This window comes from Stomoxys calcitrans, chromosome 1, assembly GCF_963082655.1.
Source record: "Stomoxys calcitrans chromosome 1, idStoCalc2.1, whole genome shotgun sequence".
Taxonomy (NCBI): Eukaryota; Metazoa; Arthropoda; class Insecta; order Diptera; family Muscidae; genus Stomoxys; species Stomoxys calcitrans.
Window position 1 is genome coordinate 91665674 of NC_081552.1, and position 25787 is coordinate 91691460.

A 25787-nucleotide genomic window follows, 5' to 3' on the forward strand; every position below is an offset into this window, starting at 1 on the left:
GGACAAACTCACCTAAGAAAACATCTCTAAATCAGACATCATGAGAATATCGGGGTGAAATCTTACATATAAAAATCAATTTGTGTTTGTTTGTAGGTTTGTTTGTTTGTTTGTGTGTTCCTTATAGACTCAGAAACGGCTATAGGATATAGGTGGTGCGCTTTTAGCGAAATTTTGTGTGCTCTCTTACAGTAACCTACAAACAAAAATTTGGTATTCGGATGGGTTACCTAGGGGGGCGCCCCACATCAAAACCTACCAAATATATATTTACAATAATCATGACAATATGGTACACAAATGAAAGGTATTAAAGATAAGAAAACGTATCTGATATCCAATCGTCATACCAAGTGTTTGGGGGACCACCCCAACCCCCAAAACACCGCTAAATTGGACATATATAAAGACCATGGCAATATGGAACTCAAATGAAAGGTATTTGCGAGTAGACAAAGAATCTGATATCCATATGTGGTTTCAAGTTTCTGGGGGTCCGCCCCTTCCCCAAAACGACCCCCAAATTGGACTTATTTACTGGCCATGGGAATATGAGACTCAAACTAAAGGTATTTGCGAGAAGAATATGAATCTGATATTCATATGTGGGACCAAGTTTCTACGGGTCCACACCTTCCCCATTATTTACTGACCATGGCAATATGGGGCTTAAATAAAAGGTATTTGAGTTTAGAATACGAATCGGATATCCAGATGTGGGACCAAGTAATTGGGGGGTCGCCCATCCTCGAGAACATCCCCCAATGAGGACAAATTTACGACCATAGCAATATGGGGCTAAAATAAAAGGTGTTTGGAAGTAAAGCCCGAATCTTATATCAATATTCGGGCTTTATTTCCAAACACCTTTTATTTTATGGGGCTTAAATAAAAGGTATTTGAGTGTAGAATACGAATCGGATATCCAGATGTGGGACCAAGTATTTCGGGGGTCGCCCATGAGGCTCAAATAAGAGGTATTTTAGAGTAGAGGAAATATCTCATATAAAGGGTGATTTTTTTGAGGTTAGGATTTTCATGCATTAGTATTTGACAGATCACGTGGGATTTCAGACATGGTGTCAAAGAGAAAGATGCTCAGTATGCTTTGACATTTCATCATGAATAGACTTACTAACGAGCAACGCTCGCAAATCATTGAATTTTATTACCAAAATCAGTGTTCGGTTCGAAATGTGTTCATTCACCGTTCAGCGATGAGGCTCATTTCTGGTTGAATGGCTACGTAAATAAGCAAAATTGCCGCATTTGGAGTGAAGAGCAACCAGAAGCCGTTCAAGAACTGCCCATGCATCCCGAAAAATGCACTGTTTGGTGTGGTTTGTACGCTGGTGGAATCATTGGACCGTATTTTTTCAAAGATGCTGTTGGACGCAACGTTACGGTGAATGAACACATTTCGAACCGAATACTGATTTTGGTAATAAATTTCAATGATTTGCAAGCGTTGCTCGTTAGTAAGTCTATTCATGATGAAATGTCAAAGCATACTGAGCATCTTTCTCTTTGACACCATGTCTGAAATCCCACGTGATCTGTCAAATACTAATGCATGAAAATCCTAACCTCAAAAAAATCACCCTTTATATCCAAGTCATTGAAATGCCGCCCATCCCGCAATGCACCCTCCGGTAATGTTTGCCTACAATGGAAAAATTGGGATCAAATGAAAGGTATTTGGGAGTCCTACCACCATACAAATAATTTTGCACATGAACATTCCACTATGGAACAGGGGAAAAACTTCTCACATATCAATGAGTGCAGTCTGATTCAAGTTTTAAGCTCAATGATAAGGAACCTCCTTTTAATAGCCGAGTCCGAACGGCGTGCCGCAATGCGACACCTCTTTGGAGAAAAGTTTTACATGGCATTGTACCTCACAAATTTTAGAAGCATTAGGAGGGGAAAACCAACGCTTAAAAATTTTTGTCTGATGGTCTTGCCAGGATTCGAACAAATTTAAGACCAATATATCTAAGGTGTTCTAATTGATGGCCGCCCCATCCCCGTTAAGTTCCCCAAATGGGAATTTTAGTCGATCATAGCTTGATGAAACTCAAATGAAAGGCATTTGAGATCAGATCACGAATATGACATTGAACTTTGTGTATAGGTTATTTGACCTATTAAAACAATGGGGAATCATGTGATAGATTTTTTTGAGTAGAGTGCGTCATACAAATTTGTGGTCAAGTGGCAGATGGGGTGTAGCGCACAACCCTCATATAGACGCCCTCCACCAAACGGCTGTATACACCAATCGTGACAATATGGGGTAAAATTAGAGGTATAAGGTTGTGAACTGCGAATATGATATCATTATCCTGCTCATATATCTAGCGGACCACCTCGACCCAAAACAGTCGATCAATTATAATGACCTAACGGGACACTGTGTGATTTAATTAATTTGTGGTGACACAAAATGTCGGCCGCCATAGCCTCGAAATTGTGGCGTTCAGCGTGATAACAGGAGTTGCAAACCTTGCAACTATTTTTAGCTCATCGATAGACAAGACCAATCGACGTGGGCAACACTTTTTTGTTCAAAAGTTTTACATGGTTTAATAGTAAGAACTATCGCCATCGCACCAAATATATAGACTGGCTAATTAGTTCATTACCCCAGAAAATCCTTTAATATGGCAATTTGATTTGATTAAAAACAAGTGAGAGCGTGCTAAGTTCGGCCGGGCCGAAACTTATATACCCTCCACTAGGGATCGCATTTGTCGAATTCTATGCGCGGTATCTCTTTTTAGGCAATCAAAAAATATTGAATTAGAACTGTTATCCTATTGAAGCTATATCAAGTTATAGTCCGATTCGGACCATAAATGAATGCTGAACATTTGAATAAGAATTGCGCCTTGTGGGGCTTAAGAAGCAAAATCGAGAGAGAGAGGTTTAAATGGGAGATGTATTAAGCTATTGATGGATACAGACCATATTAGACACGTATGTTGAAGGTTATGAGAGAAGCCGTTGTACAAAATTTCTGTCAAATCGGATGAAAATTGCGCCCTCTAGAGGCTCAAGAAGTCAAGATCCCAGATCGGTTTACAGCTATATCAGGTTCTGATCCGAGTTGAAACACACTAAACACAGTTGTAGGAAGTGATACCAAAACACTCAAATCGGACCGATTTGAACCATACTGTGCGCAGTTGTTGGAAGTGATATTAAAATACCACGTGTAAAATTTCAGTCAAATCGGAACAGAATTGCGCCCTCTAGAGGCTTAGGAAATAAAGACTCAATATCGGTTTAAATGGCAGCTATATTAAAACATGGACCGATTTGGCCCATTTAAAATCCCAACCGACCTACACTAATAAAAAGTCTTGTTCTAAATTTTCAAGCGGCTAGCTTTTCTCCTTCGAAAGTCAAAAGGACGGACGGACATGGCAAGAAATGACATGACGATCAAGAATATATATACTTTATGGGGTCTCAGACGAATATTTCGAGGTGTTACAAACAGATTGACGAAATTAGTATACCTATGGTGGAGGGTATAAAAAACAATAAACGATGACTATTTAATAGTTAGTCATATGGTATGGTGGTTGTCTATGAATGACTACTCATAGGCAACCACCAAATGACGATCCACTCTAAGCGAGTAGCACTAACATTTAATTCAATTGGTCTTACTTGATCCAATTGGATTTAGTTGCAAACAACCAGTAGATGGCGCTAATTTGGAGAAGCCAACATAAACAGAGAGAGGGCAGAGAGGTAAAAATTAATCATCCAGCATGTATCTTTGTTATGACAACCTATCGGACCTTTGAATAAACAAAAATAAAATATAGGAATTTCGTTGCGATTATTTGCGGTATTATTTTTTAACTTTTCCACCCAAGACGGTGTTTAAGGTAGTTTAATTGCCAATCTTTGCCATAGAAAAAAATAGATGTAAATACAAAAAATTTCTATAAAAAAAAAGTCTTATTAGTTAAAATGTTGTCAAAATTTTAGAGTTAGAATAAGAACCATACTTTCCGCGTGGTGAAAATGAAGGCACACCGATGCGGGCCGGGCTCAGCTATCTATATATTGTATATAAAAATAAATTTTTATTTGTTTGTCGATTGCTTTGTTTGTGTGTTCCATATAGGCTCAAACCCGGCTGAACCAATTTTCATGACATTTTCACATATGATGCATTATCGACCCGTGGTGAAAATAGGGAACGTAATTTTTTGTGTGACGATGGTCCCCCCATACCCCCCATACCATCCCCCTTACCCTAATTTTCAAAATCGGCAGATCTCGGAGATGGGTAGGGCAATTTAAACTAAATTTTGTTTGCAAACTTACAACGACCCACAAACAAATCAAAATCTGGGGTGGGATGCCTAGGAGTGCCGCCAACCCCCAAAACACGGCAAACTGATCTATAGACCAATCACTACAACATGGGACTCAAATTAAAGGTATTTGAGAGTAGAAAACGAATCTGATATCCAATTGTGGAACTAAGTGTTTCGTGCGTCACCCCACCCCCATAAAACCCCTCAAATCGGACATATTTACCGACCATGGCAATATGCATCTTAAATGAAAGGTCTTGAGCGAAATTGACTCTCACTTTTGGGGCCAAGTCTCTGGGGGTCCACCACACCCCAAGAAGGACTTTACTGACCATTGCAATGTGAGGTTTAAATAAGAGGTACTTGAGTGTAGAAAAATCCATAGGAAAATTAGAATACATTTTCAACTACAATTACGCATAAATGTTCAAATTTAGAGAAGTCTTCTTCAACATAGCACAATTGGGCGCAGCAGATCGGGTCGGGCTCAGCGAGTCTTACATATAAAAATTAATTTGTGTTTGTTGGTTTTTTTGTTGGTCTGTTCCGTATAGACTCAAAAACGGCTGTACCGGTGGTACATAATGATCCCGTGGTGAATTTTTTTTGATATACGACGGATCTCGGAGATGGGTGGCGCGATTTAAGCGAAATTTTGTGTGCCGTCTTATAGAAACCAAAAAAAAAAAAATTTGGTATCTAAATTTCTGATGAGGTAGCTAGCCGCCCTACCCCCAAATCCTACCAAATATATATTTAGACCTATCACGACAATATGGGACTCAAATGAATGGTATTTAAGATTTGAAAACATATCTGATATCCAATTTTCGGACCAAGTGTTTGGGGCACCACCCCAACCCCACTCAAATGGGACTCAAATGAAAGATCTTTGGGAGTAAAGCACAATTTGATATCAGTATTCGGGAAAAGTGTCTATGGCGTCACCCCACTCCCATAACACCACCCAAAAAGGGCATATTTGCTTACCATTGCAATATGGAGAGGAAGAGGTATTTTAGAGTGGAACACGGATCTGATCTATATTTTCAGCGCCCAATCCCCCATAACAACCCCCAAATAGGACGTATTTGCTCACCATGACAATTTAAGAGAGTGGAGTTCAATATTGACAGTTTTTAAGGCCCATAAGAAAACAAATTTCATACCCATTTTTAAGACCCATGCCAATATGCGGATCAAATAAATGATATATTTCTGGTGGTCTACCTTTTCCCAGAAACAGCAATAATTTACTGACCATCGAAATATGGGTGTCAAATAAAGGTATTTGGGAGTAGAATACGAATGTGATATCCAAATATGGGACCATGCATTTGGAACACCGCCCCTTCCCTAAAACGCTCCCAAATAATGAGCACAAATTTACCGACCATGGCAATATGTGGTTCAAATGAAAAGTATTTGAAAAATCAATGGCAATATTGGATTTAAACAAATCACCACCTCACACCCGAAAACAACTCTAAATCAGGCATACATTTTACCGATCATTGCAATATGTGGCTCAAATGAGAGGTATTTGGGGAGTAGAGCACAAAATACATACCCATATTCGGGAATCCGCACTATGGGTCCACACCACCGCCTAAACCCACCAATCGCTAGAGTAGAGGGCTTCCCACTCTCAAAATCCCAATGGAAAGAGTGGAGTACATTTAACATCCAAACTTAAATAGCTCTAAGCCCTTCGAGCGAATTCGTAATACAATGAAGATAATATGGGATTCAGATTAAGACATTTATATTGTTATGCTATTAGTCAACCGATATACATAAACTATTTTTCGCAGCAGGGTATTTTACTAAATGTCGAAAATAAACTTAATTCCTTTGTAGTTTATTTATTACCCAGTAATTTTTATACCCTCCACCATAAGATGGGGGGTATACTAATTTCGTCATTCTGATTGTAACTACTCGAAATATTCGTCTGAGACCCCATAAAGTATATATATTCTTGATCGTCGTGAAATTTTATGTCGATCTAGCCATGTCCGTCCGTCTGTCTGTCGAAAGCACGCTAACTTCCGAAGGAGTAAAGCTAGCCGCTTGAACTTTTGCACAAATATTTCTTATTAGTGTAGGTCGGTTGGTATTGTAAATGGGCCATATCGGTCCATGTTTTGATATAGCTGCCATATAAACCGATCTTGGGTTTTGACTTCTTGAGCCTCTAGAGTGCGCATTTCTTATCCGATTGGGATGAAATTTTGCACGACGTGTTTTGTTATGATATCCAACAACTGTGCCAGGTATGGTTCAAATCGGTTCATCACCTGATATAGCTGCCATATAAACCGATCTTGGGTCTTGACTTCTTGAGCCTCTAGAAGGCGCAATTCTTATCCGACTTGAATGAAATTTTGCACGACGTGTTTTGTTATCCAACAACTGTGCCAAGTATGGTTCAAATCGGTCCATAACCTGGTATAGCTGCCATATAAACCGATATGGGGTCTTGACTTCTTGAGCGTCTAGAGTGCGCAATTCTTATCCGATTGGAATGAAATTTTGAACGACGTGTTTTGTTACGATATCCAACAACTGTGCCAAGTATGGTTCAAATCGGTGCATAACCTTATATAGCTGTCATATAAACCGATCTTGGGTCTTGACTTCTTGAGCCTCTAGAGGGCGCAATTCCTATCCGATTTGAATGAATTTTGACACGTAGTATATTGTTATGATATCCAACAACTGTGCAAAGTATGGTTCAAATCGGTTCATAACCTGATATAGCTGTCATATAAACAGATCTGGGGACTTGACTTCTTGAGCTTCTAGAGGGCGCAATTCCTATCCGATTTGGCTGAAATTTCACAAGACGTTTTTATTGTTACTTTCAACCACTATGTCAAATAAAATACAAGTCGCTTCATAACCTGATATAGCTGCCATATAAACCGATCTGGGATCTTGACTTCTTGAGCCTCTAGAGGTCGCAATTATTATCCGATTTTCCTGAAATTTTGTACGACGGATTCTTTCATGACCATCAACATACGTGTTTATTATGGTCTGAATCGGTCTATAGCCCGATACAGCTCCCATATAAATCGATCTCTCTATTTTGCTTTTTGAGCTCACAAAGAGCGCAATTCTTATTAGAATTGGCTGACATTTTATACAGGTCTCCAACATATAATTTAATTGTGGTCCAAACCGGATCATATCTTGATATCGCTCTAATAGCAGAGCAAATCTTTTCTTATAATCTGTTTTGCCTAAGAAGAGATGCCGGGAAAAGAACTCGACAAATGCGATCCATGGTGGAGGGTATATAAGATTCGGCCCGGCCGAACTTAGCACGCTTTTACTTGTTTTCATTCGAAATGAAAATTAATTAACATAGTGAATAACATTTCATATAGGTTAGTAGAACATTCTTAGAGAGTCTACAATATTTTACCAGGTCTAAGTTTTTAACCGCTTTAACTTATTTTTCCTACTATTGCGTCTTCTGCGTTTAATGGATATAGATACCAACTTAACCACATTAAATTATACGAATATCGATTTGCAAATTTTTTTCTTTTTCACAGTTGTTCCATTTAGTTTTTATACCCACCACCGAAGGATGGGGGTATATTCATTTTGTCATTCCGTTTGCAACACATCGAAATATCCATTTCCGACCCTATAAAGTATATATATTCTTGATCAGCGTGAAAATCTAAGACGATCTAGACATGTCCGTCCGTCTGTCCGTCTGTCCGTCTGTCCGTCTGTCTGTTGAAATCACGCTACAGCCTTTAAAAATAGAGATATTGAGCTGAAATTTTGCACAGATTCTTTTTTTGTCCATAAGCAGGTTAAGTTCGAAGATGGGCTATATCGGACTATATCTTGATATAGCCCCCATATAGACCGATCCGCCGATTTGGGGTCTTAGGCCCATAAAAGCCACATTTATTATCCGATTTTGCTGAAATTTGGGACGGTGAGTTGTGTTAGGCCCCTCGACATCTTTCGTCAATTTGGCTCAGATCGGTCCAGATTTGGATATAGCTGCCATATAGACCGATCCTCAGATTTAGGGTCTTAGGCCCATAAAAGCCACATTTTATAACCGATTTGAATGAAAATTGACACAGTGAGTTGTGTTAGGCCCTTCAACATTCTTCGTCAATTTGGCCCAGATCGGTCCAGATTTGGATATAGCTGCCATATAGACCGATCCTCCAATTTATGGTCTTAGGCCCATAAAAGCCACATTTATAATCCGATTTCGCTGAAATTTAGGACAGTGAGTTACATTTGGCCCTTCGACATCTTTCTTCAATTTGGCTCCGATCGGTCCAGATTTGGATATAGCTATCATATAAACCGAAGCTCCGATTTAGGGGCTTAGGCCTATAAAAGGCGCATTTATTGTCCGATGTCGCCGAAATTTGGGACATTGAGTTAGGTTAAACCCCTTGACATAGTTCTGCATTATGGCACAGATCGGTCAAGATTTGGATATAGCTGTCATATAGACCGATCCTCCGATTTATGGTCTTAGGCCCATAAAAGCCACATTTATTATCCGATTTTGCTACAATTGCGGAGAGTGAGTTGCGTTGAGTCCTTTGACATCCTTCGTCAATTTGGCCCAGATCGGTCCAAATTTGGATATAGCTGCCATATAGACCGATCCTCCGATTTATGGTCTTAGGCCCATAAAAGCCACATTTATTATCCGATTTTGCTGAAATTTGGGACAGTGAGTTGCGTTGAGCCCTTCAACATCCTTCGTCAATTTGACACAGATCGGTCCAAATTTGGATATAGCTGCCATATAGACCGATCCTCCGATTTATCGTCTTAGGCCCATAAAAGCCACATTTATTATCCGATTTTGCTGAAATTTAGGACAGTGAGTTGCCTTAGGCCCTTCGACATCTTTCTTCTATTTGGCCCTGATCGGTTCAGATTTTTATATAGCTGCCATATAGACCGATCTCTCGATTTAAGGTTTTGGGCCCATAAAAAGCGCATTTATTGTCCGATGTCGCCGAAATTTGGGACAATGACTTGTGTTGGGCCCTTCGATATTTGTCTTCAATTTAGATCAGATCGGTCCAGATTTGGATATAGCTGCCATATAGACCGATCTCTCGGTTGAACAATGGCTTGTACTTATAAGCATTTGGTCTAAATCGGATGATATCTATAGAGCTGCTATGTGGCATAAGGTATGCATTTTTCACTGGATTTTGACGAAATGTGGTTCACATATATACCCGAGGTGGTGGGTATCCAAAGTTCGGCCCGGCCGAACTTAACGCCTTCTTACTTGTTTTAGTTGAATATGAATATTTTTCATGCTTAAACAAAAGTAAATTTTTAGTTCACCTGCACTCTCGTTGGGGCTGTAGGAGGAAATAATATTGGCAATTTCGCTTTCACTGGAACACATAGGTAAATCAGAGTTAATAAAACCAACTGGCTGTATGATTTATTCGATGATAAAACAATTGCACAAATCATAGTTATTTCCTTTATGCAACACAACGAGTTTATAAACGATACGAATTTACTTGGTTCTAAAAACCCTCTCTATTATTTTAAATGTTCTTTCTTATTTATTTACTGTTTTAGTTGTTCATTCTTTCGAATATTACACAAATATAAGAAAAATAAGTTATCAAAAATCAAAACATAAACTAAATTCACGTTAGGCGTTTAGCGTCAGACTGAACATGGTGTTCTACTTTCATCGATCTCATACCACAACTGTCTATTTTAGCTATTGGTCCTCCTTCCTCTCCAGTGACGTCTTTTTAGCATTCCAATACAAATTTATGACAAGGGGGTCAGTCACAATGCAATGTGTACATATTAAGAAAAATCAACACATGCTAGAGTTTCTTCTGAAAATTGTGCTGTTGAAAGTACGATTGGAAGCATCACAACCAGTTCTTGTAATTAACACCTCTGTTCAAAACTAGCACAATTCCATTTTCAATTTACAGAAGTCTACAATTCAAATACCGCTGTTTTTTAGTTGCGCTGGATGGCAATATGAATGAGCTATTGAGATGAGAGTAGATCTGGCATTGACGACTAGGTCTGTAAATTTTGAGTAAACTGAGAAGGTCATGGAGACTATGATAACCATTTGCCAAATGATATCTTAAACAAATTATTTATTTATTTTATTTATTTCTTTCTCCTGCACATACACCGCAACGTTGTACTAGGCCACTGAAATGATAGGAAAATTAAACCATAAGAAAAAAAATACCAGAAAAGAAAATTTCGCCGGTAAGAGTATGGTTTAATCAATCAATTCAGGCCTTCACGGAACTCCAAAGTGAAGGAATCCAGGCACAAAAACAGTTGTTCACTCATCTTTTGGCAGTGACACAAAAGATGCTTGACCGTCTTAAACTCCACCTCGTCAGCGCATCACTTGCAGAAATTTGTATCTTCCTGCGCCCAGTGCGACGTCAAAGACATAAGGTTGCAATGATCAGTCGGAACTCCTATCAGTAGTCCGAAGTCATGCTTTGGAATAGTTAGAGCTGAGGTGTTATCGGGATCGTGTGCAAAATTTCAAGTTGGCTCGGACGTCTCTTGGCAGGCCCCTAAAGTTGGTGACCTCGGCATTTCCGAAAAATTGTTCGGGCAGCCAAATCCTCATTTTTTATCCTATTTTCAAAATTCTTTTTTTGCTGGATAGTGGTTAAAATCCATACAAAAAATTTGCTTGAAGTATACAATATTTTAATTTTCATTGTTGAAATTTTGATGAGGATTGGCTTCGTATTTTGCAATTTCCGAATGCATTTGTGGTTTGATTTTCTTTTTTATACATAACTAGCAGACCCGAACCCGCTGAAATAGATGGAGCTGAGGTTTTATCGAGATCGTGTGCGAAACTTCAAGGTCTTAGGTGGTCCGGGCACCTCTTGGTAGGTCCCTGTGGTTATCCCCTCCTAATGCTGGCAACTTTTGTGAGGTACCATGCAATGCAAAAGCTTCTCCACAAAGAGGTGTCGCACTGAGCCACGCCGTTAGGACTCGGATATAAAAAGGAGGCCCCTCATCATTGAGCTTGAACTTGAATCGGACAGAACTCATTGATATGTGCGAAGTTTGCTCCTGTTCTTTAATTATATGTTCATAAACAAATTTTCATTTGCATCAACATAATTCACCAAAATCGGGTAGACCTTCATATTCATCAAAGCGCCATATATGGACTCTAACTTCACGTTACTAGAAGCTCCTTCTATATCCAAAAATCCCACCAAATTCTTTTGATGCATCCAACCACATCAACAAGGGCTCTCTCAACCTAGTAAAGGGTCGAGACGGACTTAATGGTCTTGCCAGGGTCTTCAAAATGAAGTTAATATAGTCCGTATTTGCTCACATCTCCTCTCACAAGACGTGTAATTATCACGAGGCAAATAAATATAGCTCGGAAATTAAAGTTTATTTTAAAACAAGTAAAAGCGTGCTAAGTTCGGCCGGGCCGAATCTTATATACCCTCCACCATGGATCGCATTTGTCGAGTTGTTTTCCCGGCATCTCTTCTTAGGCTAAAAAGGATATAAGAAAAGAGTTGCTCTGCTATTAAAACGATATCAAGATATGGTCCGGTTCGGACCACAATTAAATTATATGTTGGAGACCTGTGTAAAATTTCAGCCAATTCGTATAAGAATTGCGCCCATTGGGGGCTCACGAAGTAAAATAGAGAGAACGATTTATATGGGATCTGTATCGGGCTATAGACCGATTCAGAACATAATAAACACGTTTGTTGATGGTCATGAGAGGATCCGTCGTACAAAATTTCAGGCATATCGGTTAATAATTGCGACCTCTAGGGGTCAAGAAGTCAAGATCCCAGATCGGTTTATATGGCAGCTATATCAGGTTATGAACCGATTTGAACCTTATTTGACACAGTTGTTGAAAGTAAAAATATAATAAAATACGTCATGCAAAATTTCAGCCAAATCGGATAGGAATTGCGCCCTCTAGAAGCTCAAGAAGTCAAATTCCCAGATCTGTTTATATGACAGCTATATCAGGTTATGGACCGATTTCAACCATACTTGGCACAGTTGTTGGATATCATGACGAAATACTTCGTGCAAAAACTTATTCAAATCGGATAAGAATTGTGCCCTCTAGAGGCTCAAGAAGTCAAGACCCAAGATCGGTTTATATGACAGCTATATCAGGTTATGGACCGATTTAAACCATACTTGGCACAGTTGTTGGATATCATAACAAAACACGTCGTGTAAAATTTTATTTCAATCGGATTAGAATTGCGCACTCTAGAGGCTCAAGAAGTCAAAACCCAAGATCGGTTATATGGCAGCTATATCAAAACATGGACCGATATGGCCCATTTACAATACCAACCGACCTACACTAATAAGAAGTATTTGTGCAAAATTTCAAGCGGCTAGCTTTACTCCTTCGGAAGTTAGCGTGCTTTCGACAGACAGACGGACGGACGGACGGACGGACAGACGGACGGACATGGCTAGACATAAAATGTCGCGACGATCAAGAATATATATACTTTATGGGGTCTCAGACGAATATTTCGGGTAGTTACAAACAGAATGACGAAATTAGTATACCCCCCATCTTATGGTGGAGGGTATAAAAATAATTCATAAATAAGATTTTGAATGGCAACACTGATCTATACAAATGAAGTCTTTTAATTTGTCACAATAACACCAACATAAAATTTCCACTTAATTCCTCTAATAAATAAAGACAAAAATTTTAAATTATACATATTAGGCGTTGTGTCAATGAGATCCCGTTTAATTTGGTTCATTTTAGTTTGTAGCTGTTACAAATTAGCAAATTTGATGAAAGGTGTATCAAAAAATCTTTACTGAACTGAAATTCTTTACACCTTAAGAGGTTTTATGATCATGTACTGATGGATCATATAAGTGAGTATTTTCTTCCAGCTTCAATGACATTGACACTATGTCACGATATGCCTACTGTATTAATTTACAAAAGCGAAAGTAATAAAAACGTCAAAGGTAAATAACGGATAAATTCAGTCTTGGTAAGTTTAGTCAACAAAATGTGCTAATCGTAGAAAATTAAAAAAAAAAAAAAAAAAATAAAAAAATTTGACACTCAACATTGTGTGAAGTTATAGTTTGTTGAGTACTATCTCGCATTACTTTGCTATGAGAAGTCTTAAAAGTTCGATTTTAAAGCTTAACTTTGGGACTAATACCCAAGTAGGACTAACTTAATCATTCCGTTTGTAGCACTTCGAAATATTTATGCATAATCCCATAAAATAAACATTTTCTTGATAAGGCAATATATATGTGTATTTGGAAGCTAAATACAAATGTGATCCGATTTTAATAAAATCATACAAAAATGTTAACAGTCACAAAAGTATTATATGTGGTGAGCATCGGTTGACAAATCATCACATAAGTGAACATTATTCAAAGTCGAACGAACATACATATTTATGGGAGCCAGGGACGTAGCCATGGGAGGCGGGGGGTGTCTCCAGGAACCGAGCCCCACCCAAACTTATTTTAGCAAAGGAAAAAATATTTAATTAAATTTGTTCTAAACACAAAGTTTCACTAAATCTTTCTCTAATGACAAAATTTAATTTTTATTTTCTTACTAGCTGACCAGGGCCCGCTCCGCTCTGACTTCTTTAACTTTATATGGAATAAAATTTTCCTTGGAATATTTATTTTCGACAATTAAAGAGCGTTTAGTGAAATATCATGCTACGAAAATAGTATATCGCTTGACTAACGGTTTAACAATATAAGCGCCTTTATCTGAATCCCATATGATTTTTGTTGGTCTACGAATTTAAGATAGGATGTAAGGTGTACTCCATTTTTAAAATACTTTATTTCAGCCTGATATTTCCATGATATTTGATTTAGGGGTGTTTTCGGCGGTGAAGCAGTCCCCCAGGCACTTGGCCCTGAAAAAATATCAGGATCGTGCTCTTCTTTCAAATACCATTTGTTGAAACCCCATATTGCCATTGGTTTAGGGGAGTTTACACGATGAGGCGCCCCCAATAACATGGCCCCAAAATAGGTTATCAAATTCGTTTTCTAATCTCAAATTCCTTTCATTAAAGCCACATATTGGCATGGTCGAAAAATTTTTACCCATTTGGGGGGTGTTTTGTGGAAGGGGTTATGCCCTAAATATTGGGTTGCCCAAAAGGTAATTGTCGGTAATATATTGGGTTGCCCAAAAAGTAATTGCGGATTTTTTAAAAGAAAGTAAATGCATTTTATTGGGCAATAATGCGCTTACAGTGACCCTAGGCGAAAATCGGGCAAGACACATATATGACAGCTATATGCAAATCTGAACCAATTTCTATAAAATTCACCAAAAATATTACAAGGCATAAAAAATCCTTCCTGCCAAAATTTTGAGAGGGAATCGATCAACAAATGAGCACTTTATTGCAATATTAGTCCAAATCTGACGAAAATACAATACATGAACCTACATTTGGATATGAAATTCGTATTCTACTCCCAAATACCTTTTTTTGAGCCCCATATTGCGATGGTCGGTAAAAATTGCTGTTTGTGGTGTATTTTGGGAAAGGGGTTGACCGCCTGAAAATTGGTCCCGAAAGTGGGTATCAATTCTTGCTCTACCCTCCAATACCTTTCATTTAAGCTCCACATTGACATGGTCGGTAAATATGCCGATTTAGGGATGTTTTGGGGATTGGGGTGGTCCCCCAAATACTAAGCCCTGGTATTGGCCCTAAAAACTATACATATTTAGTTCCACTCTCTTTAAGACCCAAATTGTCTTGGTGAGCAAATACGTACTATGGTGGTGGGACGTCCCCTAGACAGTTGGTCCCTAATATTGATATCACATACGTGGTCTACTCCCAAATACCTATAATTTGAGCCCCATATTTCCATAGTCGGCAAACATGTCCGACTTGGGAGATGTTTTGGGGATGCGCGCCCACTGAGTGAGTTGACCTTGAAAATATTTATCGGATTCGTGTTCTACTCTAAAAACCCTCATATTTGAGCTTCATATTGCAATAGTCAGGAAATACTTCCTATTTGGGTGGTGTTGTATGGGCGGGTTGGGTGGTTCCTTTTATTTAAGCCCCATATTCCCATGGTCAGTAAATAAGTCCTGTTTTGGGAAAGGGGTGGACTTCCAGAAACGTGGTCCCATATTTGGATATTAGAATCGTATTCTACTCGCAACTACCTTTCATTTGAGTCCCATATTGCCATGGTCGGTAAAAATGTCCGATTTAGGGCTGTTTTGGGGCTTGGGGTGGTCCCCCTAACACTTGGTCCGACAATTGGATATCAGATATATTTTCTTATCCTAAATATAATTCATTTGGATCCCATATTGTCACGATTGGTCTAAATATATGTTTGGTAGGTTTTGGGGTGGGGTGGCCCCTGGTTACCCCATCCGAAATTTGGATACCAAATTTTTATTTTTTTGGTACTATATGAGAGCACACAAAATTTCGCTTAAATCGCACCACCCATCTCCGAGATCTGGTGTTTCTGAAAATTAAGGTAAGAGGGAGGGTCCGCCCCCCTTCAGATATCAAAAATGTAGTACCCTATTTTCACCACGGGATCATTATGCACCATCTGTAAAATTTAAAGAAAATCGGTTCAGCCGTTTCTGAGTCTATAAGGAACACACAAACAAACAAACCAACAAACAAACACAAATTGATTTTTATATTTAAGATTTCACCCCGAAATTCTTATGATGTCTGATTTAGGGATGTTTTCTTAGGTGAGTTGGTCCCCCAGACACTAGGCCATGAAAAAATATAAGCATCGTGCTCTTCTCTCAAATACCATTTATTTAAACCCCATATTGCCATGGGTTTAAAGGGAGTTTACAGTATGAGGCGTCCCCCAATCTCATGGCTCCAAAATTGGTTATCAAATTCGTTTTCTAATCTAAAATAACTTTCTTTTAAGCCACATATTGGCATAGTCGAAAAATTTTTACCCTTTGGGAGGTATTTTGGGGAAGGGGTATTGCCTCAAACACATGGTCCTGCATTTGGATATCAAATTCGTATTCTACTCCCAAATGCCTTTATTTGAGCCCCATATTGCGATGGTCCGTAAAAAATTGCAGTTTATTGGCTATTTTGGGAAAGGGGTAGAACCCCAGAAAATTGGTCCCGAAAGTGGGTATCAATTCTTGCTCTACCCCCCAAAACCTTTCATTTAAGCTCCACATTGACAAGGTCGGTAAATATGCCCGATTTAGGGGTGTTTTGTTGATTGGGTGGTCCCCCAAACACTAAGCCCTGAAAATATATCAGCAACATGCTCTATTCTTATATATCTATATATCATTTATTTGAACCCCATATTGCCATTGGCCTTAAAATTGGTTATCAAATTCGCTTTTTAATCTCAGTTAAACTTCTTATTGCAAAGTCAATAAATATGTCCGGTTTGGGGTATTGACCCTAAAATCCCTAATGTTGGTATTTGATACGTGGTCTACTCCCAAATACCTTTAATTTGAGCCCATATTTCCTTTGTCGGCGGCCACTCAGTGAGTTGGCCTTGAAAATATATATCGGATTCGTGTTCTACTCTTAAAACCCCCTTATTTGAGCCTCATATTGCAATAGTCAGCAAATACTTCCTATTTGGGTGGTGTGTGGGTGTGGGGTGGCCAAATAAACACTTTTCCCGAATATTGACATCAGATTCGTGTTTTACTCAAAAATAACTCTCATTTGAGCCCCATATTGCTATGGTCGTAAATTTGTGTCCTTTGGGGGATGTTTATGGGTAGAGGCGGCCCCAAATACTTGATCCCATATTTGGATATCAGATTCGTATTCCACACTCAAACACCTTTTATTTAAGCCCCATATTCCCATGGTCAGTAAATAAGTCCTGTTTGGGAAGTGTTTTTGGGGAAGGGGCGTTCCCCCAGAAAATTGGTCCCACATTTGGATATTAGATTCGAGTTCTTATCGCCTTTCATTTGAGTCCCATATTACCATGGTCGGTAAATATTCCGATTTAGGGGTGTTTTGGGGGTTGGGCCCCCCAATTGAATATACGTTTTCTTATCCTAAATACCTTTCATTTGAGTCCCATAAATATATGTTTGTTAGGATTTAAGGTGGGGCGTACCCCCATCCGAAATTTGGACACTAAATTTTTACTTTTAGGGTACTATATGAGAGCAAACAAAATTTCCCTTAAATCGCACCACCCATCTCCGAGATCTGGCGTTTCTGAAAATTATTGTAAGGGGAAGGTCGGTCCCCCCTTCAGATTTCCAAAAATGTAGTACCCTATTTCCACCACGGGATCATTATGCACCATCTGTGAAAATTTGAAGAAAATCGGTTCAGCAGTTTCTGAGTTATAAGGAACACACAAACTAACTAACAAACCTACAAACAATTGATTTTTATACCCATCACTGAAAGATGGGGGTATATTAATGTTGTCATTCCGTTGGCAACACAACGAAATATCCATTTCCGACCCTATTAAGTATATATATTCTTGATCAGCGTAAAAATTTAAGATGATCTAGCCATGTCCGTCCGTCTGTCTGTTGAAATCACGCTACAGTCTTCAAAAATAGAGATATTGAGCTGAAATTTTGCACAGAGTCTTTTTTTGTCCATAAGCAGGTTAAGTTCGAAGATGGGATATATCGGACTATATCTTGATATAGCCCCCATATAGATCGATCCGCCGATTTAAGTTCTTGTAGCCATAAAACCATATTTATTATCCGATTTTGCTGAAATTTGGGACAGTGAGTTGTCTTAGGCCCTACGACACCCTTCTTCAATTTGGCTCAGATCGGTCCAGATTTGGATATAGCTGGCATATAGGCCGATCTCTCGACTTAAGGTCGTGGGCCCATAAAAGGCGCATTTATTGTCCGATTTTGCCAAAATTTGGGACAGTGAGTTGAGTAATGCCCTTCGACATCTTTCTACAATATGGCACAGATCGTTCCAGATTTGTATATAGCTGCCATATAGACCGATTTCTCGATTGAAGGTCTTGACCCATAAAAGGCGCATTTATTGCCCGATTTCGCCGAAATTTGGCACAGTGAGTAGCGTTAGGCTCTTCGACAACTTTCTGCAATTTGGCCTAGATCAGTCCAAATTTGGATATAGCTGCCATACAGACCGATCTCTCGACTTACAATTTTTGGCTCCATAAAAGACACATTTATAATCCGATTTCCGTGAAATTTGACACATCCGTGTCGGATATTGTTCAGATCGGTCTATATTTGGATATGGCTAACAAAAAGACAATATTTTGTTCTTCAAAATTGAACAATGACTTGTACTTATTAGACCACTCAATGTCCGTGCCGAATTTGTTCCAAATCGGTAAATTTTTCGGTATAGCTGCTATGGGGGCAAAATATTAATTGTTCATTTTTCACCGGATTATGACGAAAGGTGATTTACATATATACCCGAGGTGGTGTGTATCCAAAGTTCGGCCCGGCCGAACTTAATACCTTTTTACTTGTTATATATAAGAAGATTGGGCTATTCAATCATTTTGTTAAATATTTCTGCGAATTGTTTTCAGTAAGTAACAAGAAATTTATATTTTTCGCTAATTTTAATTTGTCTCGAATTGTTTATCTGATTTCAACAATCGATTTTAAAATATTACGCAAACAACTGAAAACATAAATGAAAAAATATTTTTAGATATATCAACATAATAATTGTTTTTAATATTTTTCTTTAAAAACACCAATATTCTGCTCAAATGAAGTGAGCAAATTCTGCTTCGAACTTCATTTAAATCGACCGGAAATCCTTTTGTGATTGATAGCATGTATTTTAGGATACCCCCTATGCCAAGGAACAGGGGTCGTTTTATTGTCACTCCTCAATAAGCTATTTAGGATGCTTACTTAAGAAGGATTTGAACTCGGCTGCTATGCAGACGATTATATAAACTTCAGGGATAGAGATTCGAATCAGCTATGTAGAAAGGGGAAAAGGTCTTGGAGATGCCACTCCACTTGGCTAGACGTAGGGGTCGGAATGTTAATCCACAGAAGGCTGAAATCTGCCTGTTCCCGAGCTAGACGAAGATGGACCAATTTCACGCACAACGCGATTTCGATATCCGGCAAAGTAGTAGTAATGTTGGGCACTATGTAGATGGGACGTAGGTGTAAGTAGATAATACAACATGTTGTCTTGCCATATACATGGCGATGAGGTCCACTCCAACTAGGGGACTGGAGACTATTCCAGACATCAGACCAAATTGAAGTATGAGACTTAATGGGATAGTGGATAGGGGGAACTCAGGTGTTGCCATGTGGAAGTTCATGCTACGCTAAGAGGACAAAGCTAGAGAACCCAGGGATTGAGATCTATTTCCGACTGCCTGACAATAATACGGTCCTGCAGTCAGAAATCCGGGTGATTAGGGAATACGTGAGTGGTACGGTGTTGCCGTCAGAGTGAACATATTCACAGACAGGGCCGTCAGGGCAATAACAACCAGGACGGTAAGACCACGAACAGTCTTGAAGTGTAGGAAGAAGATTAAAGCCTTCTCCGAGGATGGCACGTCCGCATTGTTTGGCGCGCCACAGCGTAGCTAGGGGAATGAAAGATCAGTAATTTTGCCATGAAGGGAAGAGGATTGCCGTAAGTAAATTTGGTAAATCCGAAGCAAGAACAATAAAACGGTTGGCAGGACGATGAAAATCCTAAAGGGAGATCCGAATATTGACAATACGAGGGTAATGGTGAAAGAAAGGGGATCAGTATAGTTTTCGGTAACCAGTGGAAAATTTTCTCCTGCTCTTTATTGAAATGGTAATGGCCAAATTTGTACCATTTGGTGGTACAAATCCTTAAAGAAATTTAAGAATTGAGTTAGAGCTCTGAAACTTGGCATGTATGCACAGATCAGAAATATATTTTAGATGACTGAGTGATCTTTTTTGAATTCATACATTTAAGTACCAAGAAATAGCTTATCTTTAAGTTGTTCCAAATACGATAGGCTGTACCAGAAATTAAAGAAAACTCAATTATAGCGCTAGTTTTATACCCACTACCATTGGATGGGGGTATACTAATCTAGTCATTCCGATTGTAACACCTCAAAATATTGATCTAGCACCCCATAAAATATATATATATATATATATATATATATATATATATATATATATATATATATATATATATATATATATATATATATATATATATATATATATATATATATTTTTTTTTTTTTTTTTTTTTTTTTTTCTTGATCGTTTCGAAATTCTGAGTCGGACTAAATGGGCCATATCGGTTAAGATTTGGATATAGCTCCCATATAAACCGGATCTCCGGATTTGACTTCTTGAGCCCCAAGAGCCTTAATTTTCATCCGATTTGGCTGAAATTTTGCACAAAGTGTTCTGTTATGATTTCCAACTGTGTCAAATACGGACCAAATCGGTCAAGAACCTTATTTAGCTCTCATATAAACCGATCTCCCGATTTGACCTGTTGAGTCCCCGGAAGCCTTAATTTTCAAATTGAGCACATAGTGTTTTGTTATGACTCTCAACAACTGTGCCAAGTACGGTCCAAATCGGTCAAGAACATGATATAGCTCCCATATAAACCGATTTCACGATTTGACTTCTTGAGCCCTTATGAGCCGCTATATTTATCCGATTTGGCTGAAACTTTGCTCATAGTGTTCTGTTATGACTCTAAACAACTGTGACCAGTACGGTCCAAATCGGTCTATAACCAGATATAGCTCCCATATTTTAGCAGAATCCAAAGTGGTGAGTTCTCAAGATTCGGCCCGGCAGAACTTAGCACGCCTTTACTTGCTTGAACATTTTGGTACTGTCTTTAGAGATTGAGCTAGAGCTCCGAAATTTGGGATACAGGTACAACTTGACAGTATATATTGGGTGACCAGAAGATTTGTTTGAAATTCGTATATTTAGGTACCAAAATGTACAAATTAGTCCTTGCTTTACAGACTGAACTACCGCTTTCAAAATTGTGATACAATTGCACCTCGACAATATTTAGCGGCCGGCCAAAAAGACTTTTTTGAAATTCGCTCGTTTATGTACTAAAACTTACAAAATGGCTCTTTCTTTACAGATCGAGCTACAGCATTTAAAATTGTGGTTAATTTAAACCTCGACAGTATGGTGCGACTAGAAAATTTTTTTTGAAATTCGCACAATTTGGTACCAAAACGTACAAAATGGTTATTTTTTACGGATTAAGTTGAAGCTCTCAAAATTGATAAATAGTTACATCTTGGTAGAATACATCAGGCGACTAGGAGATTTCTTAAAATTCGCATATTTAACTCACATAAAAACGCACAATTTTCAAAATTGGGATACAGCTTTACCTGGATAGCAAATATTGAGCGACTATTGAGCAACTAAAATGTTATTTCTATACCCTCCACCATAGGAGGGTATAACACCTCGAAATATGCGTCTGAGATCCATAAAGTTTATACATTCTTGATCTTCATTTCTTTTAAAGTCGATCTAACAATGTCCGTCCGTCTCTCTGTCGGCCCGTCCGTCGGTCTGTCAAAAGCCCGCTAACTTTCGAAGGAGTAAAGCTAGGTGCTTGAAATTTTGCACAAATATTTTTTTTTTAGTGTAGGTCGGTTGTGATTGTATGTGGGCTAAATCGGTCCATGTTTTGATATAGCTGCCATACAAGCCGATCTTGGGTCTTGACTTCTTAAGCCTCTAGAGGACGCAATTCTCATCCGAGTTGACTGAAATTTTGCACGTGGTGAGTTGATATTACTTCCAATAACAGTATTAAGTAAGATTCAAATCGGTTCATAATCTGGTATAGCTGTCATATAAACCGATCTTGGATCTTGACTTCTTGAGCCAATAGAGCGAACAATTCTCATCCGATTTGGCTGAAATTTTGTATGAAGTGTTTTGTTACGACTTTCAATGACTGTGCTAAGTAGGGCGCAAGTTGGTACATAACCTAATATACCTGCCATATAAACCAATCTATGATCTTGACATCTTGAGTCTCTAGAGGGCGCAATTCTCATCTGATTTGGCAGAAATTTTGTACAACGGCTTCTGTTATGACCTTCAACATGCGTGTTCAATATGGTATGTATCGATCAATACAGCTCCCATATAAACCGATCTCCCGATTTTGCTTGTTGAGCCCCTACAAGGCGCAATTCTTATCCGAATGAACTGAAATATTACACAATGACTTTTACAATGTTCAGCATTCATTTATGGTCCGAATCGGACTATAACTTGATATAGCTCTAATAGCATAAAAGTTCTTATACAATATTCTTTGTTTGCCTAAAAAGAGATACCGGGTATAGAACTCGACAAATGCGATCCATGGTGAAGGGTATATAATATTCGGCCCCGCCGAACTTAGAACGCTCTTTTTTGTTTTTATTTATTTTTTTATAAGAATTAATAAGATATAATTAATTTTATGATGAAATTATTAGAAATTAGATCTATAGAGGGAGGGACGTGAATGTTGGCAATCTTTTGAAGTGGATTTTACCATAGTTTTATAAATTCAGTTGGGATTTTTTGTTGTAAAGCTTAAATTTCCACCATTGTGGCTCTTTATGCCCTTGTCAATAAAGAACAGAATTTTTGCTTGAATTTGGTCCATAAAATTTCTAGATCTGGACTTGGTAGCGGCCAATCGCATGTATTGGACCTAATTTAGCAGAGAAAATTAGTCCTTCATTGCATAGAGCATGGCCTAGCCATAAAATAAATGACTCGCCAATTATTTCATCGCTAGAGTGAAGTGAAATATCGTAAAAAAATTATTCAATATTTTATCTTAATCCGCTATTCAATTTATTTGGCCCATGTTCCCCGCCCGTTATATGTGGTTTATCCCCAAATCACTACTGAGTCACCTCAACAGCAGTCGACATAGGCATTTTGGCATAATCCACTTAAATGTTTCGCGTTTTTATACCCACCACCGAAGGATGGGGGTACACTCAGAAAAATGGTGCACATAAAATAAGGTAAAAAACTTAGTTCAAATTAGTTTGCCAATTTTAGTTTAGCCTATTTACTAAATCTTGATTAAAACAAGGAAAAATTGCACGATTTTAGTACGTTTTACTCATATGTTATAAGTTGCAAATAGTTCATAAACTTGGGTTTGGGAAGTCATTTTACTTAACCAAGTTTATTTTCAACAAGTTAAATATTCCTACAAGAGGCAGCGTTTTTATTTACCCAATATAAACATGTTGTTATTTTGAGTTCAAAAAAAATATTCGTTCAAAATAGTTTACGAATTTCCCAAAATTGTGTAGTATTGTGTAAATTTAATTCAAATATAAGTTCCAACCTTATGTTGACAGATTTTTTAACAGACCTGATTTAATCCATTAACTTCTCAGTGATACAAGCTTAGCCTTAATGCAATTATAAAGTTGCGTATTAAACGAGTTGTTTGTCAGTCGTGCAATCATCACTCGATTAAAAACTTAGAATATCACAATACAAGCACGTTTGTGACTTCGCTTTGTACACTCTTTACTTTGAAGCATTGCCTTTGTCATTGCCCGGTTTTCGCGTGCAACAATTACCGGTACTTAGGTGGAGACACAATATCAGACATAAACCAACTCAGGGGAGTGGCATTGAAAACAATTAAGGATTTTGTAAGTAGCACGGAATTCCTAACTTAAAATTTTCTATTAGGAAGTGACTTTATAGTTTTTAGAGTGCACATCAAACCGATTACTGACTTAGGTGTATGTCCATAGTGGCATGGGGCGGATTAATATCTGCACCCTCTTTTCAACCTAACCTAGGATCATTACACAATATTGAGAGACGGTCGGTCTATAGGGCGGCTATACCACACTTCACTGAAATGGGTAGGGGTCTACCAGAATTCACTTTTCCAAAATTCATCGAAATCTGATGAAAAATGACCAATTTATTGACTCAAGATTTTATGTCTGGAGATCGGTCTATATAGCGGCTATATAAAATTAAACCCGATTTTATGAGGTCAGAAGGTCAGGTTTATATACCAAGAATATAAACTCATCAAAAATTGTTTCGAAAATGTTTTCATTCAAAAGATATTTTCAAAATTATAAACACCCAAACCAGTATGGAAGGGCAAAAGTCGGGCGGTGCCGACTATATAATACCCTACACCTACCCTATAAATAAAATATGGGAGCCATATCCAATTCTGAAACAATTTTGATAGACCTCGGCGATCAAATATGGTCAAACAGTAATAACTAGGGTTGACAAATGATAACATTTTTGCAAATGACCCAAAATCTGACGAATATATACAATATATGGGAGCTATACTTAATTCCGAACCAATTTCTAGCAAACTTCTCAGATAATGTGGTAGTCGTTGAGGAAAGCGTGGCGCAAAATTTTGGGAAGATTGGTCAAATAATGCGCTTACAACGTCTCTTGGGGTGAAAATCTGGAAATATGTTGGGTTGCACAAAAAGTAATTGCGTATTTTTTAAAACGATATATCGCAATATATCGCAGTTATATCTAAATCTAAGCCGATTTCCATGAAATTCACCAGTAATGTCGAGAGTCAAGAGAAAATCCTCCCTAACAAATTTAAAGAGAATCGGTTACCAAATGACCATTTTATTGCATTATTATTGGAAATCGGACGAATATATATAAGGGAGCTATATCCAAATCTGAACCGATTTCTATGAAATTAACCGTTAATGCCGGAAGTCATAAGAAAATAATTCCTGCCAAATTTCGAGAGAATCGGTTGACAGATGACATTTTATTGCAGTATTACTGCAAATCGGACGAACATATATATGAGAGCTATATCCAAATCTGAACTGATTTTTTTCCAATTTCAATAGGCTTCGTCTCTAAGCCAAAAACATGCCTGTATCAAATTTAAAGACGATGGGATGAAAACTGCGACTTGTACTTTGTGTACAAATTAATATGGACAGTCAGACGGACGGACATAGCTAAATCGAATCAGAAAGTGATTCTGAGTCGATCGGTATACTTATCAATGGGTCTATCTCTCTTCCTTCTGGGTGTTACAAAATAATTCACTAAGTTACAATACCCTGTACCACAGTAGTGGTGTAGGGTATAAAAAGGTATTTATTAGGTATTAAACCCAATAAATAACCAAGCGTTGAGTATTTACCCGGTAGAAACCCATCCCCACAAATACACTGTCGCACACAAGCTAAGCTCAGATTCTGCGAACAAAGTCGTGGACGCTAATAAGCAAAACCGAAAAAGTGAAAACATGTGATGTGAAGCAAGTAATTCGTATTGAATAAAAAAACAAGTAAAAAGGCATTAAGTTCTGCCGGGCC

At 38.2% G+C, this 25787-nt stretch overlaps 2 protein-coding genes across 2 annotated transcripts in view; one reads left to right on the plus strand and one right to left on the minus strand.

The window, feature by feature from the left end:
* The window catches only part of LOC106095267 (uncharacterized), a 42866-nt gene extending 33027 nt beyond the window's left edge, over window positions 1-9839 (minus strand). The window contains exon 1 of the mRNA XM_059366091.1: window positions 9705-9839. Within this exon, the coding sequence (XP_059222074.1) occupies window positions 9705-9839 (135 nt within the window). The remainder of the gene's footprint in view (window positions 1-9704) is intronic.
* Window positions 9840-10174: 335 nt separating this feature from the next.
* Window positions 10175-25787, plus strand: part of LOC106094551 (uncharacterized) — a 54159-nt gene continuing 38546 nt past the window's right edge. Inside the window, exon 1 of the mRNA XM_059366103.1 lies at window positions 10175-10273. Coding sequence (XP_059222086.1) covers window positions 10175-10273 — 99 coding nt within the window. The remainder of the gene's footprint in view (window positions 10274-25787) is intronic.